Source organism: Crocodylus porosus, unplaced genomic scaffold (genome assembly GCF_001723895.1).
Source record: "Crocodylus porosus isolate Cpor-Errol unplaced genomic scaffold, CroPor_comp1, whole genome shotgun sequence".
Lineage (NCBI taxonomy): Eukaryota > Metazoa > Chordata > Crocodylia > Crocodylidae > Crocodylus > Crocodylus porosus.
In genome coordinates, this window is record NW_017728911.1 from 25712786 (window position 1) to 25728887 (window position 16102).

At 39.0% G+C, this 16102-nt stretch overlaps 1 protein-coding gene across 1 annotated transcript in view; it reads left to right on the plus strand.

The window, feature by feature from the left end:
* EFL1 (elongation factor like GTPase 1) overlaps nucleotides 1-16102 on the plus strand; it is a 166667-nt gene that overhangs the window by 135522 nt on the left and 15043 nt on the right. The window contains exons 17-18 of the mRNA XM_019533698.1: nucleotides 320-1332; nucleotides 7480-7664. Coding sequence (XP_019389243.1) covers nucleotides 320-1332; nucleotides 7480-7664 — 1198 coding nt within the window. The remainder of the gene's footprint in view (nucleotides 1-319; nucleotides 1333-7479; nucleotides 7665-16102) is intronic.

Consider the following 16102-nt stretch of genomic DNA (forward strand, 5'->3'; position numbering starts at 1 on the left):
AAGGGGTATGAATGTCCATTTGCTTGACCTTTATGCCACCATAAAAATGTTACGGCAGCACAAGGGCAATGTCTGTTTCTATCCTTAGTGTAAGCTTACCCAATGCTGCAGTCTTTCAAAGGATGTCACAGCAGCCATGCTCCTCTTTTGAGGTATATTGTGTCCAGGCACTCTTTACGGCAGTAGGCCTCTGCCAGAGGCTGAAATGCACTATTTTGCCTTCTGTATTGTAATGAGGGTTATTCACAAACACCAGTTTCCCTATTCAGGGCCTTATTTTACATAGGTAGATTCTAACCTTTTCAATTTTTTTTTGTAGGTTTGCAAAGATTCAAATTAGTGTGTCAGAACCAATTATCCCATTTAGGGAGACTATAACAAGACCTCCAAAAGTTGACATGGTGAATGAAGAAATAGGAAAGCAGCAGAAAATTGCAGTGATACACCAAACTAAAGAAGACCAAAATAAAATCCCTGAAGGAGTTCAGGTGGATTCTGATGGACTCATAACAATTTCTACACCAAATAAATATGCAACTCTCAGTGTAAGAGCCATGCCACTTCCAGAAGAGGCAACTCGGCTCCTTGAAGAAAATAGTGACTTAATTCGTACTATGGACCAGTTCAATGCATCTTTGAATGAGGATAAAAAAACCCATGAGATAAATCAAAAGACCCTTGACAGGATACAAGAATTTAAACAAAAAATGGAGCAAAATCTTCAAGGAAGAAAGTGGAGAAATGCTGTTGATCAGATTTGGTCATTTGGTCCACGAAAGTGTGGGCCTAATATTTTGTTGCACAGGTTTGAAGGCTACAAAAAATCTGTATGGCAGTGTCTTGATAAGACTACTAAGGAGGTTAGTAAATATCGAGATTTTGACAACAGCATAGTAAGTGGGTTTCAGCTGGCTACACTTTCAGGTCCCATGTGTGAAGAACCTCTCATGGGTGTCTGTTTTATAGTGGAAAAATGGGACATCAGTAAAGTTGAAGAGATAATGTCAACTAAAAGGCAACAGTCAGAGGAGTGTGATGCTACAGAATGGAAACAGGATGAAGATGAAGTCACCTGTCTTTCAAGAAGTCATATCACTGAATGCTCCAGTGAAGATAAAGAATTTGAAGATAGTAGTCAAGGTAATCCAAAATCATCTGAAAAAGCAAGTAAACGCAAAGGGGAAGCTTTGCTTGCAGATTGCTACGGACCTTTCTCCGGACAACTGATTGCCACCATGAAAGAGGCTTGCCGTTATGCGTTGCAAGCAAAACCACAAAGACTTATGGCCGCCATGTATACATGTGAAATTATGGCCACTGCAGAAGTACTGGGTAAGAAGGACAATTTAAATCCATAAATAATTCCCTTGTTGAATGTTAAATCTAAGAGTTTTATGCATTATACTGGGTCAGAAAACTTAACTTGATTAAATGTTTTACCACAAGTATTTTATAGCTCTCCAGTGGAGGTGTACCATAAATCTCTGGTGCCTATAATAGTGATATCATACTGAATGGAAAAAAAATAACAACTGTCTTTATGCATTTGTATTAGATAGACATAGGACTGTAATTAATACCCTTCTGGAAACAGAAAACGCAAAACAATCACTGTCTGACAAGATTTAAATTTCAGCTGTAATAGATTCACCCAAATATTAAAATGCTGCTCCAAAATTTAAACATTTATGCCTTTGTAGGATCCAGAAGGCATCAAGATTTAATTAGAAAGCAGACAATAATGTAGCAGAAAATTGAGAGGAAAGTTCTTTTTGCTGTATGCTAAGAGCAAAGACTTGGTTATAGATCCAAGGTCACCACTGATTTAAGAAGTTAATATAATCATTAGTATATAAGGGAAAGTAAGAGGGAATCTTAAACGATTTTAACATCCTGTTAGTAGCTTTTTCTGGTAACCTCCTTTTCTGTCCCATTGGTATGTAAGTTACTCATTTTGTAAACCCACTGAATGTCAAATTGGTGTAATTTATGTTACTGCACCACTTACACCTACTTGAGCCTGTATTTATGACTTGCTTACATTGCCATTTGATTTTTTTTTTCTTAATTATGCCCATAGATTTTCATGTTGTAGACACTTCCTGCTGCAACAAGTTGGGTCCAGTACTTTGAGGTTTTCTTTCAATTTTCATTGCCCCAAATGCACTACTCAGAACTGAAGTTAGTGTATCTCATGTGCAGTAATTTAAAATGGAATGAAGGTTTTATATGTATTGGAAATGGTATGAGTTACAGAAAACAAGAAACTCATTTCATGGGCAAAACATAAGATTGATTGTGTGTGGTGTAATGTGGTGTGGTATGGTGCGGTGAAGAGAAATGCTTTGGTTTTTAGTAGGTGCTCTGTATGTTTCTGTGCTTCCATTCAGTGTTGGAAGCACTCCAAGATCTAAAAGCTTGATGAGTCTGATGCATGGGGTACAGGAGGCGCACAACAATGTAGAATAGATTTCTGTATAGAATCTAAAAGTGTAGCTTTCTGTACTTTTTAACCTATTTGGCACATTTACTGTATTATTCTGATTATAAGTCTACCTTTTTTCCTCTAAAAAAGACATAAAATTGCACTCAAATTCTATGTGGGGTCAATCTATAATCAGTCTCCCATCAGTCTTCATTTTTGTACTTGTAGTATTTTGTGCCTGCTGTAAAAATAGCAAGTCAGAATTTTTTCAGTGCAGTTTTTATTTTAGTGTATTTTAAATATATTTAACCCTTTGGATGCTTTCCTTGGTTATTTGATTCTCCCTTGGGATTTTTTTTATCTGTTGCATTTATCTGTAGTTATCAACTTATATTTAGGAAAAGGGCTGCTTTCCCTAGAATTGAACCTTCAAATGTAGGGTTGACTTACAGTAGGGTAAGAATTCATGTCAGAATAAGAGATGCTTCTAAATTTAAATGGGCAAAAATAGCAATCCCTCTTCCAGGAGTATAGAAAGTCCATCTGGAGCAGAACTGGCACATTCCCCCTGCACAAGGAGGGGCTGAATGCTGAAGACTGCTCAGCTCCCAAGGTCCTCGCACAACAGAAAGCCTGCTGCATACCACGGTGTGCAGAATGTGGCAGAGGCAGGAGCATCCACTGATGGCACAGTCCTCCAGTTCTTCATCCCTGTAGCTGCGTCTGAATCCAGCCTGGCCCTGCCTGCTAGCGTATCTCCCTTGTCCACATTTTGCCAACTTGATTAAGTTTTAGATGATGGATTAAAGGCCAGAAATGGCTGGCTTGAAAGAGCTGCTGTTGTGCCTAAAGATGGAAAAGTTGGAGAAAAAAGTAGGTAAGCTTAAAAATGAGATGAAAGCCCTAGACAGAAATGTGGTGGTCAATAGGAATTTTACAATTTTTCCATGTAGCTCTGGAAATAATGTCAGACTTCTCCAACTGGCAGAAAATCCATGGTTTATAAGTATTGCCCACTGCTGCATCAGCAATACTTTACCTTAGAACCCTTCTGTACTCTGACCACGTATAATTCTAAGTATGCACACCAATTTTCAGACCACCAACATTCAGTGTCATTTTCTGCTATCTAAAGCTATGACCTCACTGTGAAAAAGGTGATTTTTTTTTTTTAACTATGATATAACTGACACCCATCTTGCCATAAAAATCCAAGTTGAGATAAGACTCTCTGGTTTTTACCACAATGGAATTTAGTGAGACCAACCTCAGATTGGAGGTATAAGCACTGACTTCATATAGTTATAGCAAAGTCAGGCTTGCTTGTCCTGTATCTCCACTGTGATTTTACAGGAAGTTAGAGGCATATTGTAAACTTGTGTACATCTAAATGAAGTTAAAGAGATTTGGATCCTGCAAGGGCCTGCTAGTTGCCAATAGATTACACTGTATGGTTACTATCCAATTCCTGCAGTTTGTTCAGCAGAAAATTACTTTCTCACACACTCCTCCTCCTGTGCTCTTAGATGTGTCTTCCTTTTTGAACACTCCAGGCATGTGGAGAATATTCTGATAGTGTTTGAGTGATGTTATAGCAGCAATGGTTCAGGAATTATGCAAAAGACGAGTTTTTTGGGGGAGTGATATCTTTTATTGGACCAACTGTGTGCCTGGAATAAAGTTAGATGAGCTTTCAAAGACAAGGCATTCTGTATCAGATGACCTGATATATAATGTCTTGCCTTTGAAAGCTTGTCTCGCTTTATTGGACCAATAGCATGGTTGGAATAAAAGATGTCGCCCAAAAAAATCCCTGAGAATCTTCTGAGTGACTGTCATATACAACGAGATTATGTAACTGTTTCTTGTTGATGTTCCTAAATTTCAAGTTCCTGATCCTTCTTCATTGCCCCCAACCCCACCCTCACCTTCAGCACATGTAGTATTTCTGTCTGGATTTTTTTCACATGAGTAACAATTGCTACTGTTCTTCCGAGCTATAGCTGTATATGTATTTATATACTTGCTAGACCTTGAGCTTACTGGGACCTCATTATCTCTGCAAGCACACGTCCTGTAGCCTTTGCATACTGTCCCTCCCCTGGTATGAAGTCTGCTGTTTCTGGGTGTGTGGGTTGCAGGGGGTTCTGAATTCCACAGACTAGTTAAGAAGCCCCTTGTACAAGACTGAAGTGGATACATGGTTGATGCAAAATGAATTTCATGTTCAGCCAGCATACATTATAAAGTAGTAACATTACATCAGAATAAATTATTTTTGTAGCTTTTGAGGTAAGCGCTTCCAGCTTGCATGCATGCACGCATGCATGTACACATGTTCCAGAGAACAGTTCTGGACAGCCTGAGATGGGCACAAAGTTAGAGTGCAGCCCTTCTGTTGCCACTGTTTTAGTCTCCCCAGCATGGCGAATTAGCCCGGCCCGGGTTCCATGCTGACAAGGATAGAGTGCTGCCAGTATCTGAGTTTGGTTATCTCTAAAGTACACTGCAGGCACTACTGTTGCTACAGTGGAGACATATCCACAGCTGTTAGAGTCCTTATATAACTTCTCTATGATAGCAGTGATTTGAGACAACAATTCAAACTACTTGGCCGCAATACGTATAATTGGAAAACCTTTAGGGAGCTAAAAAATTCTTTTCTAGCTTGTATGTTTTGGAAAAAACAAGCTTCAAAACCATTTGGCCAAATCAGCACGTGTATCTGCAGTAGATCTGTAAAGCTAGCTCTCTGAAATAATTTGTGCTCCTAGAACCTTGTTGCTGTATATGCAAAGTTTCATTTGTCTGACCTAGCACAGTAAAATAAATATTTTGTAATACAGTATTAACATTGCTCTTTGGAACTATTTTCAATACAGTACACAGATGTATCCAGTGGGCTTGATAATGGTTTTGTACAGTATGTATGTGCACGTGTCTGCATGCGTGCAGTGCGATATAACCCAGATGGCCTGCAACCTACCTAATTTGCTGTAGGTCGCTAGGTGAAAAACAAGCCACTTACTTCAAGGGAGGTAGCATTTCTATACTCATCTGGAGCGCAGCAGTGCTTCCACACACCTCATAGATACTTAAATTGAGGTGAGCCAAAGGGTTGTTTGTGGCCTGCTCCCAGTGCGCAGAGCCAATTTTGTGGGCATTTTGTGGTAGCCCTGCTGCTCGGCGCTGAATGGCAGAGAGGTCCCAAAGGCAAGGACGGATGAGGAGGCAGTCACCATCTTGAGTTAAGATGACTGCCCTTCGTGCTGCCCCGCCCCTCAGTGCTGATTGGCGGAGAGCCCTGAGTTGGGGGGAGGAGGGACAAGGGGGCAGCTGCTATCTTGTCTGCTGCCCTTTGGACTTCCTGTGCCCACCCCTCATGGCAGTGAAGACCGCTGGCTCCCATTGCGGAGCCAGCATTTTAATTTCATTAAGTTTCTTTTTGTTGATTTCGCAGATTTTTGCTGACAATCCTGGATTTTGTGGTTTCTGCAAAATCTGTGAAACCATGAATTAAGTAGCTCCCTAGTGATGGAGGAGCGGCACCCTCTGAAGCAGAAGCTGCAGCCGTCAGCTGGAAGACCACAGCAGTCACGCAGAGCCGTGTGGTGTGGTTGGGATAGGTTCCTGGCTCAGTTCAAGTCCCTAGTCTAGCAAGGGAAAAGTAACCAAACCCTGTGAATATTTTAGGCTGTACTGTAGAAGCTTGCATTTAAAAATAAAAACATGACTTTTTGGGGGTCTGGGATTTTCTGAGGATTGCTGAAATTTTCTTTAATTTTTAAATTGCTTAGCTTATATCAAAACTCACATTTGTGGCAAATTCAGTAAATTCATCTTGGAAAATGACAGGGGGGTTTTCAGTTGAGAGCCTAACAAGCACTTCTTGCTTGTTACATTTATATTTTGTTTAGTAAGTTTATAAAGGAGAATGTGTATAAATAATGAAGAGTGATGCATTATAATTTTTAAGTAGTAGAGTTGACTGGTGGAGATATTTAAAAATGAAACAGTGTCTAACAGTATAATCCTCCGTTCTTTTGGGTGACATAATTAAAGCATCTGAGCTTGAGGGCTATTTATGCAAACTGTACTACAATGTACAAGTTTAATGGAACACTGTTAATGTATATATTTTGGAATAATCTTTATATTGCCGTGAACACTTCAGAGTTGAGAAACTGAAGGAATTCCAAAAATTTAGCTTATTTCTCACCATTCATCTTTACTACTTGCATTTTTTCAGCTGCATCAATAAATATTGAGTGGTCTCTTTTCCATTAGTTAATAGATTATGCCTTTCATAGTAATATACAAGTGTACTGAATACAAAATAACACCAAGTAATATCCAGTGAAAGGTAAATAATGGCTCATACAGGAACTGTTATGGGAGTGGTTATATACTTCAATTGATCAAGTATCAGTTTGGGAAAATAAAGTTAGCTATCAAGAAAACTGCTACAAAATAGATGTAAACACAAAACCCAAATTAATAAAAGACTAATCAAACAAATACTAGGCAAAATAAATGAATATTTTTTCCAATAAATTAGTTTACTGTGGCTCTCGGAGGTACTTGTATTTGGGCACAGATTCAAAGGAGTATTCAAATAGAAACATTTTTTCCTTTGCTGGCTAAAAGTAATTCCTGTTTTTTCCTTTTCCTTTAACAACAACATTTTCTTAAATATTTTTATGCAAAAAAGAAAAAGAAAGGACCAGGTGAGAGGGATGACGCCTCATTTCCCTAACCATGTACCTTTAGAAACATACATGCTGGTGTCATAAAATATACATAACATGAGCGATAATTGTATTCACTCAATAATGTTGATGTAATAAATATGCATGTACTGTGGCATTGCATGTTTTACTGGCAGATATGGTGCCTGGATGAATTAAAATCATATAAAGTAGAGAGTGAGCTATAGAAAGTGCATCTTTAGTTAACTTTTCTAAATACATTCTAATTTTCTTCCCTTGATTTAAAAAAAAAAAAAAAAAGATGTAAAAAGCTCAGTAAGCTTACATGAATTTATTTCTTTTCAGGTCGTGTATATGCTGTCTTGTCCAAAAGAGAAGGCAGAGTGTTACAAGAAGAGATGAAAGAGGGGACGGATGTGTTTATTATTAAGGCGGTGCTGCCAGTAGCAGAAAGCTTTGGTTTTGCTGATGAAATCAGGAAGAGAACGAGTGGCCTGGCGAGTCCACAGCTGGTCTTCAGCCATTGGGAGGTAAAAAAAAAAAAAAGAAAGAAAAAGAAAAAAAGAACCCCAAACAAAACAAAACCTTCCCTTCTCTCCATCTGTTTTGGTGATCTATTTCCTGTAGATGTGGCAGAAAGGAATAATAAGGGGGAAAGGTTAAGTTTTGGTCAAGACATGCATTTTCTTCAAAATAAAGAGAGAAAGTAGCTTCTTTATTATTCTGTTTTGCTTTTACAGATATGCTCTTCAGCAATACATATTTCTAACCTTTTTTGGAGGGTTTACATTTTTCTGCACAGTAAAATAAGTATTTTAGAAAACAAGAGGACTTTTCAAATAAATTTTTCCTGGAGTTTGTATGATTTTGTTTTTCATGTAGATTCTGTAAGTGTTATCGTTAAGTTAAGATGGGTCAATGAATATGAAGCATGGGATAGAAGTAATCTTTAATTGACTAGAAGACTTTTCTAGATCTCTACCACTGGTCTGGTAATTCAGTCAATATGCATTCATGTACCAGAAATCAGGACAGATAGTTTGGGTCTTTCCAGATCAGATTGGTGGTGAGGATGCAAAAGTGTTCTCAAGCTAATTTCTTTTCCAGAGGAAAGTATGTTCATCTTTTGGCGTTTTGAAAATAAAGGGGGAGATGAAAGTGATGTCTCTTAAAAGGGACAGTTGGAAGTGAGGAGTCTTCTAAGAAATGGAATCAATTGAGAAATGCCTAGTCCTTTGTTGCCATCATACAGATAGTTGATCTTGAAGTACAGCAGACAGGGAAGGCTTTGAAAGCCAGCTCTTTTGTTCAAAAGGAACAATAATGCATAGCAGAAAGACTCGGAAGACCCACTGAAGGTACTAAAAGCAGGTTAAGGAGGAACGAGAGTCAGCAAGTTTAAGTCTCTCATTTAAACTTTATATTTAAAAAAAATTAGCTGAAGTGTAGGGTTTTTTGATCATTTCTTTTTCGTTTCATGTATTTTGAAGTACAGACTTCAAAGACTTTGATAAATGGATTAAAAGGCCTAATTTTTATTGCATCATTTGCTGAGTTGCTATTTTGTGACTTCATAAATCAACTCTCCCCTGTGTAGTACAAATGAGATCTATTTCTTACAGTGATAACATACTACAAGGTTGCCAGCTATCATCTGTAGACCACTTTGTCTATTTGATGGTCCATAGAGAGCTAGCAGGTCACATGATGCTGGCTGGTGCTTATTTCCAGCTGATAGATTGCCTTGGAAGGCAGTAGATTACATTATATGCTTCTATTGTATTTCTTTTCTAGAAGCAATTGCTATAGTAGGTTTGGAACAATGATATGATGGCCAGTAGAAAGGAAGGAGGGTCCAGGCAATTGCCACTGAGATCGGCAACAAGTTTGGACACCTGATCTAGAACATTTGGGAAACTACTTTTTAAATGCTTCTCAGTGATGGCTTCTGCTATCACAAAATGCAGTGTGCCAGGAGCTTTATTGTTCTATTTCAGTATCAGTCCTATTCTCATCTCAGCCTCTATAATTTAGCATTCCATACATTTATCCTAGTGTACAAGCTATACACTAAAATGTAGAAAAGAAGGGAAAAGGCTAAGATTTTCAGCTTCATAGAGAGGCAGAGAAATGAAGATGATGTGTGGGATAACACTAATAAAGGAAGAATTAAAGTTAAAATGGAGAGCAGAATAGAAAAAATCATGGGAAAGAAAAAAGCTGTAAGTAATATAGCTAATAAAAGCTATAAGTAATAGAAAGGGAAGACATGGACCAAAAACCTCAAATGAGACGCAGCTTTAGGGATGTGTGGATCCATCACAACTTTGGTTCTCCAAACACAGTAGCTAGAAACCCTTGTGGGAAGTAGTTTGCAGCTTTGGGAGCACTCATCTGAAGTGCAGCTGATAACAGATGTGGCTGGTCTCCTACGTAAGAAGATAGAACTGCCTCCAGTATTGGTGTTCAAGGGGTGTATCATTTTGGAAGTCACCAGTTCTGAAATGTACAACTTCTGTGTTCACACTAAATACATGCATGTGTCTGTAACACCCTGATTTTTCTCAGTTGCATGGTAAAAAGTGTTTATGCATAACATATGTACACAGTTTCTTCAACTGAGCCACAGTTTTTTGTAATTGCTTGCACAAATTTCCAGTCACAAAAATAAAATTGCTAAAGTTACAAAAATGAGGGCCAAACTGTCTGAGGCAAATGTTCTCTGGCACCATGTGTGCACTGAACCTTGGTATTTTACTGTGGGTTTTTTTTAGTTTTGATGGAAGAGAGAACCTGGTTTGTGTGTCAAAGCAGAAGGTACATATGTCCCCCTCTACATGTTATAAGTGTGATGCAAGTAACTGGCTAATTATGCAGATGCCTTGTGACCAGGTACACATGCCAAGTACTTACCACACCATAAAAAGCTCCAACCAGCTATAAAGTACTAAAGAAGGCAGTTATACTAACTTTGTAGCTGGCTGCTATGGAGCTTTAATTTTCACATTTTAGCAGGGTCTCCCCTGTGGCTGGAAGCCCTGTCAGTTTGATGGGGTTCCCAGCCAAAGGGGTGCACCAGACCCAGCCAGTGCTGGGAGTCCTGCGCTTAAGCGGACTCTCAGCCCCAGCAGCTGCCAACTCTGAGTCCTGGCAGCACCCCACAATGGCAAGAACCCAGAATCCTGCAGTTGTGGACACTGGGAGCAGGCAACTGTGGGGTGCAGCTATGATTTCCAACCCTCAGAGGTGCAGAGAGACCCCAGGGCTGGGAAATTGCAGCCTCTGTGTTCTTCTCTTCTCAGGGGCTCCCCACACTCCTAGGGCTGAAAGACTGCAGCAGCTGCATCTCCCAGCCATGGGGGGAGCGTGGGGCACCCCCACATCTGGGCGCTCCTTACAGCTGAGGGGAATCCCAGGTGCATCAACTTGCTCCTTGCTCGTGCTTTGGGGAGCCCAGGATTAGGGTCTCCCTGTAGTGGCAGTAAGGTGCTATGGGATCGCACATTAGATCCTACCGTCACGCTTCCTGCCATGCAGGTGTGACATGGCAAAAGGTGCTATTGTGTTGATCGCACATTAGATCCCATTGTGCCTTAACTTGCCTGTGTAGAGGGGGCCTATAAATCACTTTCTATAATTTTGTCAGGTTTTTTTCCTTTGAAATTTAGTCCATATTTAGACTCGTTTGTGAAAATATTTTAAGTGTATGCCTAATTGTGGAGGTACTGGAAACCCATGATATCCAAGCCCAGTTTAGTAAAATAATGTTCCCTCTATGTGGTTTGTGGCTACGATGACTTGACAAAAGCAGTTTCAACATTGTAGTGGCTTTGAGATGAGCTTACAGTGTTTGTCCTGTGCGCTTCTTACCTGATCAGCTTTTTAGTAACTCAATAAGCCATCAAGAAGCACTGATTTAAAAAAAAATATGGCTCAATTATATATGTTTAAGCAGATCCCAGTCGAAAAATGAATATCTGCAAATGTATTAAGAAAAAAATTACAGCCTCTAGATTTGCCACCTCAGTCTGGAATCTGACATGAGGCTGCTTATGAAAATATAGAAAAATGTCTTTGAATAATAACTGCTGCTCCCCAGATTTAATATTAAAATGTTTGTAATATGTTTTGTCAAAGCTGGCATTGGAGTATTTTGGCCTCCAGTATGTAAAGAGGCAGGAATGTGTTGGTGGAATACAGGGGGAATTTTGAGTGGCTTTTAGCAAACACAAAAATTGAGGCTTGAGAGGGGATTTTAATTAGTCCAAGTATTAAAAGTTAAGTATCATCAAAGAAGTGGCTGTAAATATGTCACCTTTCTAAGCAGACATGCTTTTTGTCCATTCAAAGTAATTTTCACTTATTTTTCTGAAAAAATTAACTTTTTCCTATGCTGATGGCTCTGTTGGCTCGCAGCAGTGGTGGGAGAGGGAGTGAATTCTACACGCACGTCAACAGAATTGTTAAATAAGTACCATTTGCAGAAGCTCTACTGGTGGTGTGTTGTACGTGCCAGAAAATACATAGCTTGTCCTTTAGAACCTGGGAGATATTTGCAAGGCTGGCAGTCTTTTTGCTAAGGAAACTAACAAGATATGATTAAGAATTAAGATGGCATTCACCCCTATCACATATAGAATGACTCTGCATGGTAGTCCCACACTTTAAATACCGAATCAGGTTTGGTAAATTGCCTCTTTCCCATTTTGGCTGGTAAGTGCTGATTATCAGTGCAGTTTTTATTTGAATCATTATTATTGTAAGACGTTTTGATTTTCATTTGCAAGGATTACACTCCCTGAGCATTTGTATTATGATACATATTTTTAATTAGAAGATCCCATGCTATCTTTTCCCACTGGACCCCGTCCGTATAGACAATGCTGAGCTACTGAGGCATTCATTCAATATTTTGTCATCCTTCAATCGGTGGGCACTGCCTTATTAACTGCACACCCTTTAAACCCCATGGTGAATACTGAATTGTTCATATCCTCCTGACCTCTTCTGAGGTGTTCATCCTTGTAGTGTCCGAGTTGTTCCCATTCTTGTAGCATCTGAGTGCATCACAGTCATAAATTAATTTACCAGTGTATACAGTGAAAAACAAAAGGAGTATTATCCCCAGCTTACAGATGGGGAAAATGTGATAAAGATATTTTCCTGGGGCTATGCAGTGCATCAGATTAGACAACATATAGTAATGTTCCATGTTCACTGATGTTGGCATGGTACCAAAATTTTGTTTCAGTGTAAGAAAATGGAAGCAATGATTTTTTAGCAATTTAACTGCTAAATTTGAAGAGAATTTTATGGAATGCAGTAAAAACACTTCTTTAGCAACAACTGTCGACAACAGTTGCAGAAAAAGGAACTACTACAGTTTCCTGGAAGAAGGTGCAGGATTTTTTTTGGAATGGAAGGTCATCGACCACCCTACTAGCTCCCCTTCTTGGTTGAGGTTGTACCAGTATTTGTATTTAAACTTCAAATCTTCATACACCATTAAATTAGAAAACTCAAAATTCATGCCCTCAGGTTAGACGAATCTCAGGGCATGTCTTATGTTATCCTCACATTGTCTTTTTCCCACAGTTTTTGACACTTTTAATTATTGTCTCTTGAACTTTTTCCCATTAATTTCTTTATAACTTATGATTTCTCAGGGAGGCATTTCTTGAGCTCCTAATGGGATGTGGTTTGCATTGACAGCCAGATTCAGATCTTTTATGTCCAAAGAATAAGTGTATCCTCTGCATGTTTATTTCACTCTGTGCACTGTACTGATGAACTCTCTGATTATTTACCAGTGAATCTGTTTTGAGATAAAAATAGTTTTAAAATTAGTCCTTTGCTAGGGTTTTTCTTGTCCTGAATTATCTTAGTAATGGGGGAGAGGGAGTGGAGGATATGCAGATTTTCAAACCGCTATAGTTCATTGAAACTTTTTTGCCTGGGCTTTGCCTGAATAAATTAGATTATCTTTAAACTAAAGTATTAATTGTTTAATTTGATTCTTCTAAAACACAAAGAAGAAACAAGTCATTAATACAGATAGGTTTTTAATTAAACTACCTTTATATTGTAAATGCATCAGATAATCATTATTTTTCCTCTCCAGCTAACGCATTTCCAGGCTGTAATTCAGTTAGTTGAAATGAGTCAGCAGTGTCAGAGAAGTACTGTACATGTGTTGAGTTCACTCCTAAGGTACTTGGCCCATAGTGGGCATTGCTCTTAAAGATTCTATAGTTGCCTGCAACCAGCTTTCAGCAGCAGCACATTCCAGCTGCGTTGCACTGCTCCAGTCATTTATAGGAGCTGTAAACCCATCTCAGCTGACCTCTTTGCTTTTGGCTACCTTGCAAAGCAGTCAAAAGGTACAGAGGTATCTGGACTTTATTTATAGTGTAAATTATTTTGGATTAATATTTTACATCTCTGCAATCTATGAAAGATATCGTGGCAACATGCTGTTTTCATTGCTTGTTTAGTGTTTGTATATGAACAACTTTATTACCTCCTTGCACTGATTCATCCAACAGCTATTAATGTGCACTTCTGTGTCTATGGTCTGAGATTAGAATTAACTGATTTTTAAAGATAGTTTAGTTATCATAGTGTTACTGCCAGGCAGTGTTAAGTTTGCTTGGGCAACTTTAATTGTATTCAATTTCCTTAGTTTACCTACAATTCTTTGAATATAAACGTAAGTCTGATTTTAATGGGTTTTTAATGGTTAGCGTGTAATAATTACAATGTTTGAAACTTTCTTATCCTTAAATTACTGATATGCATCCTTCACTTTAATGTATGTTTGCATGACCATATACTAAAAAAATACTTATTATACTCCAGCTAGCTCTGCAACTAGCTCTAAATACATGCCTACTTCTTGCCCTTCCCTCATATGTCCTACTTTAGGCCTTTCAATTGTTTTCTACACCCATTTGTTTTTACTTGTTGTTGACTGTAAAAGTTTTTTGGGACAGGCTTTCTTATGAGACTATGACTGTACAGTGCCTAAAACAATAGAAAAGCTGATTCATTTTGAGAAGTATACATGTTACTACAATACAAATATTGAATGTGTGTCTGTAAATATTAGCTGGTTTCTGAGCATCTGCAGAAAGACTAGGGCCATCCATTGGTTAAAAAGGTCTAAAAGTAGACATTTCTACTAAATTACATATTCCAAATGAGTTATGATTTGGCTGATTCATACTGTTCCATTTCATAGAATCATAGGAAATTAGGGTTGGAAGGGACCTCAGGAAGTCATCTCGTCCAATGCCCTGCTCAAAGCAGGACCATCCCCAGCTAGATCCTTCCAGCCAGGGCTTTGTTGAGCCAGGCCTTAAAAACCTCCAAGGATAAAGATCCCACCACCTCTCTACGTAACCTGTTCCAGTGCTTCACCATCCTCCGAGTGAGAATTTTTCCTAATGTCTAACCTCCTTCCCTTTCTTAACGATGGGCGCTATATTTGCCCTTTTCTAATCATCTGGGACTTCCCCCAATTGCTGTGAGTTTTCAGAGATAATGGCCAGCATCTCTGCAATTGCATCAGTCATGCAAGCTATCCCACCAAGTCTCTATGGGATTCATGTGACTTTATCTGAATTCTTTAGAGTAGGATTAGCTAAATGGTATAATAGCATCTAGAACATACTGTAAAGTCCTGGAAGAAGGACTGGTTAAGGATGATTTGAATGAAGTAAAATAGGGATGCTGTTATTTTTACCATACTCTGCGGCAGTGCCATCAAGCAGGGAGCTCTGTTTCATGTAGGCAAATCAAAACTGTACCTCTTTTCCTAAGTTATGTTGCAACCTAAAAAGAATGTGGGATTTAATATGGAAATTATTTGGTGAGGTTGTCTGGCTAGCTGTGCAAGAGTTTGGACAAGTAATCATAATAGCCTAGCTTTAAAGTCTGTGAGTTTGTAGCAGACTGAACTTTAACTTTAAATGCATGATTATGTTGATGGTCATTTCAACACTTAGGTGGAGTTTGTAAGAAAGTGACTTTGAACTGTTTGTGAGTATTTCTTCAGTTTAGGAATATTAAAATGTTGGTTGTCTGCTTGAACTGTTAGGCTGTTTTTAAATAAAGAAGTGGTGGTGTGTTCCTTGAGCTGATTTTGGGACAACACTGTTCTATTTAAAGTATGATTAAAATGGTTTGTCTCCTCCTCTTTTTACATTTGTTAAATATTTCAGAGAGGAAAAGTTATAAAAAGCCCCATAAATAGTATCTTCTGTTTTTCAGTTTCTTAGCTCTTGCTTGCACTTACTAATCGAAAAGCAAAGGTGAAAAACCTTTTGGGGGTAGATTGAGGTAGCGGTTAAGATGAGGGTCTTCAGCAAAAAATCTTCATCCAATCTACTCTTAAAAGGTTTAGTTTGGAGGCAGGTGGGAGAGCGAGTCCTGAATGATGACTTGTAGAAGTAATTATCTTCCCAGCAGAAACAAGGAAGTAGGTTTAAAGTGCAAAGCCAGATAGTTCAGATAGAAGACTTAAATGTTAATTAATTTTACCAGAGGGAATAGGGATGGCGGGAGTGCCGGGAGGTGAAGATTCAAGGAGAATGGGAAAAAGGGACTAAGGTGTAACTGGGAACTTTCCTAGGGGTAGGGACGGACATTACACACAAACCTGTTTAAATCATCAGAAACTAGATTAAACCTGTAACAGAACAGATAATAAACCTGGTTGAATGTAGTATCAGACTTAACTGATTTGGCTCAAAACGGGTTATGCAATGTCTGTCCCAGACCCCTTGCTGGTTTAAGTCAAATCAGTCCCCCAGCATCTCGGCATGCTCTCTGGGCTGGGTGGGGCTCTTTGCTCCACAGCAGAGCTGGCTCCTCCCCTCCCCTCCTTTCTCCTCCCCTCCCTGACTGGAGTTTGACACAGACTGGCAGGCACAGCAGGGTCTGCTGGCTTCCCCATGCCCCCCTCCCC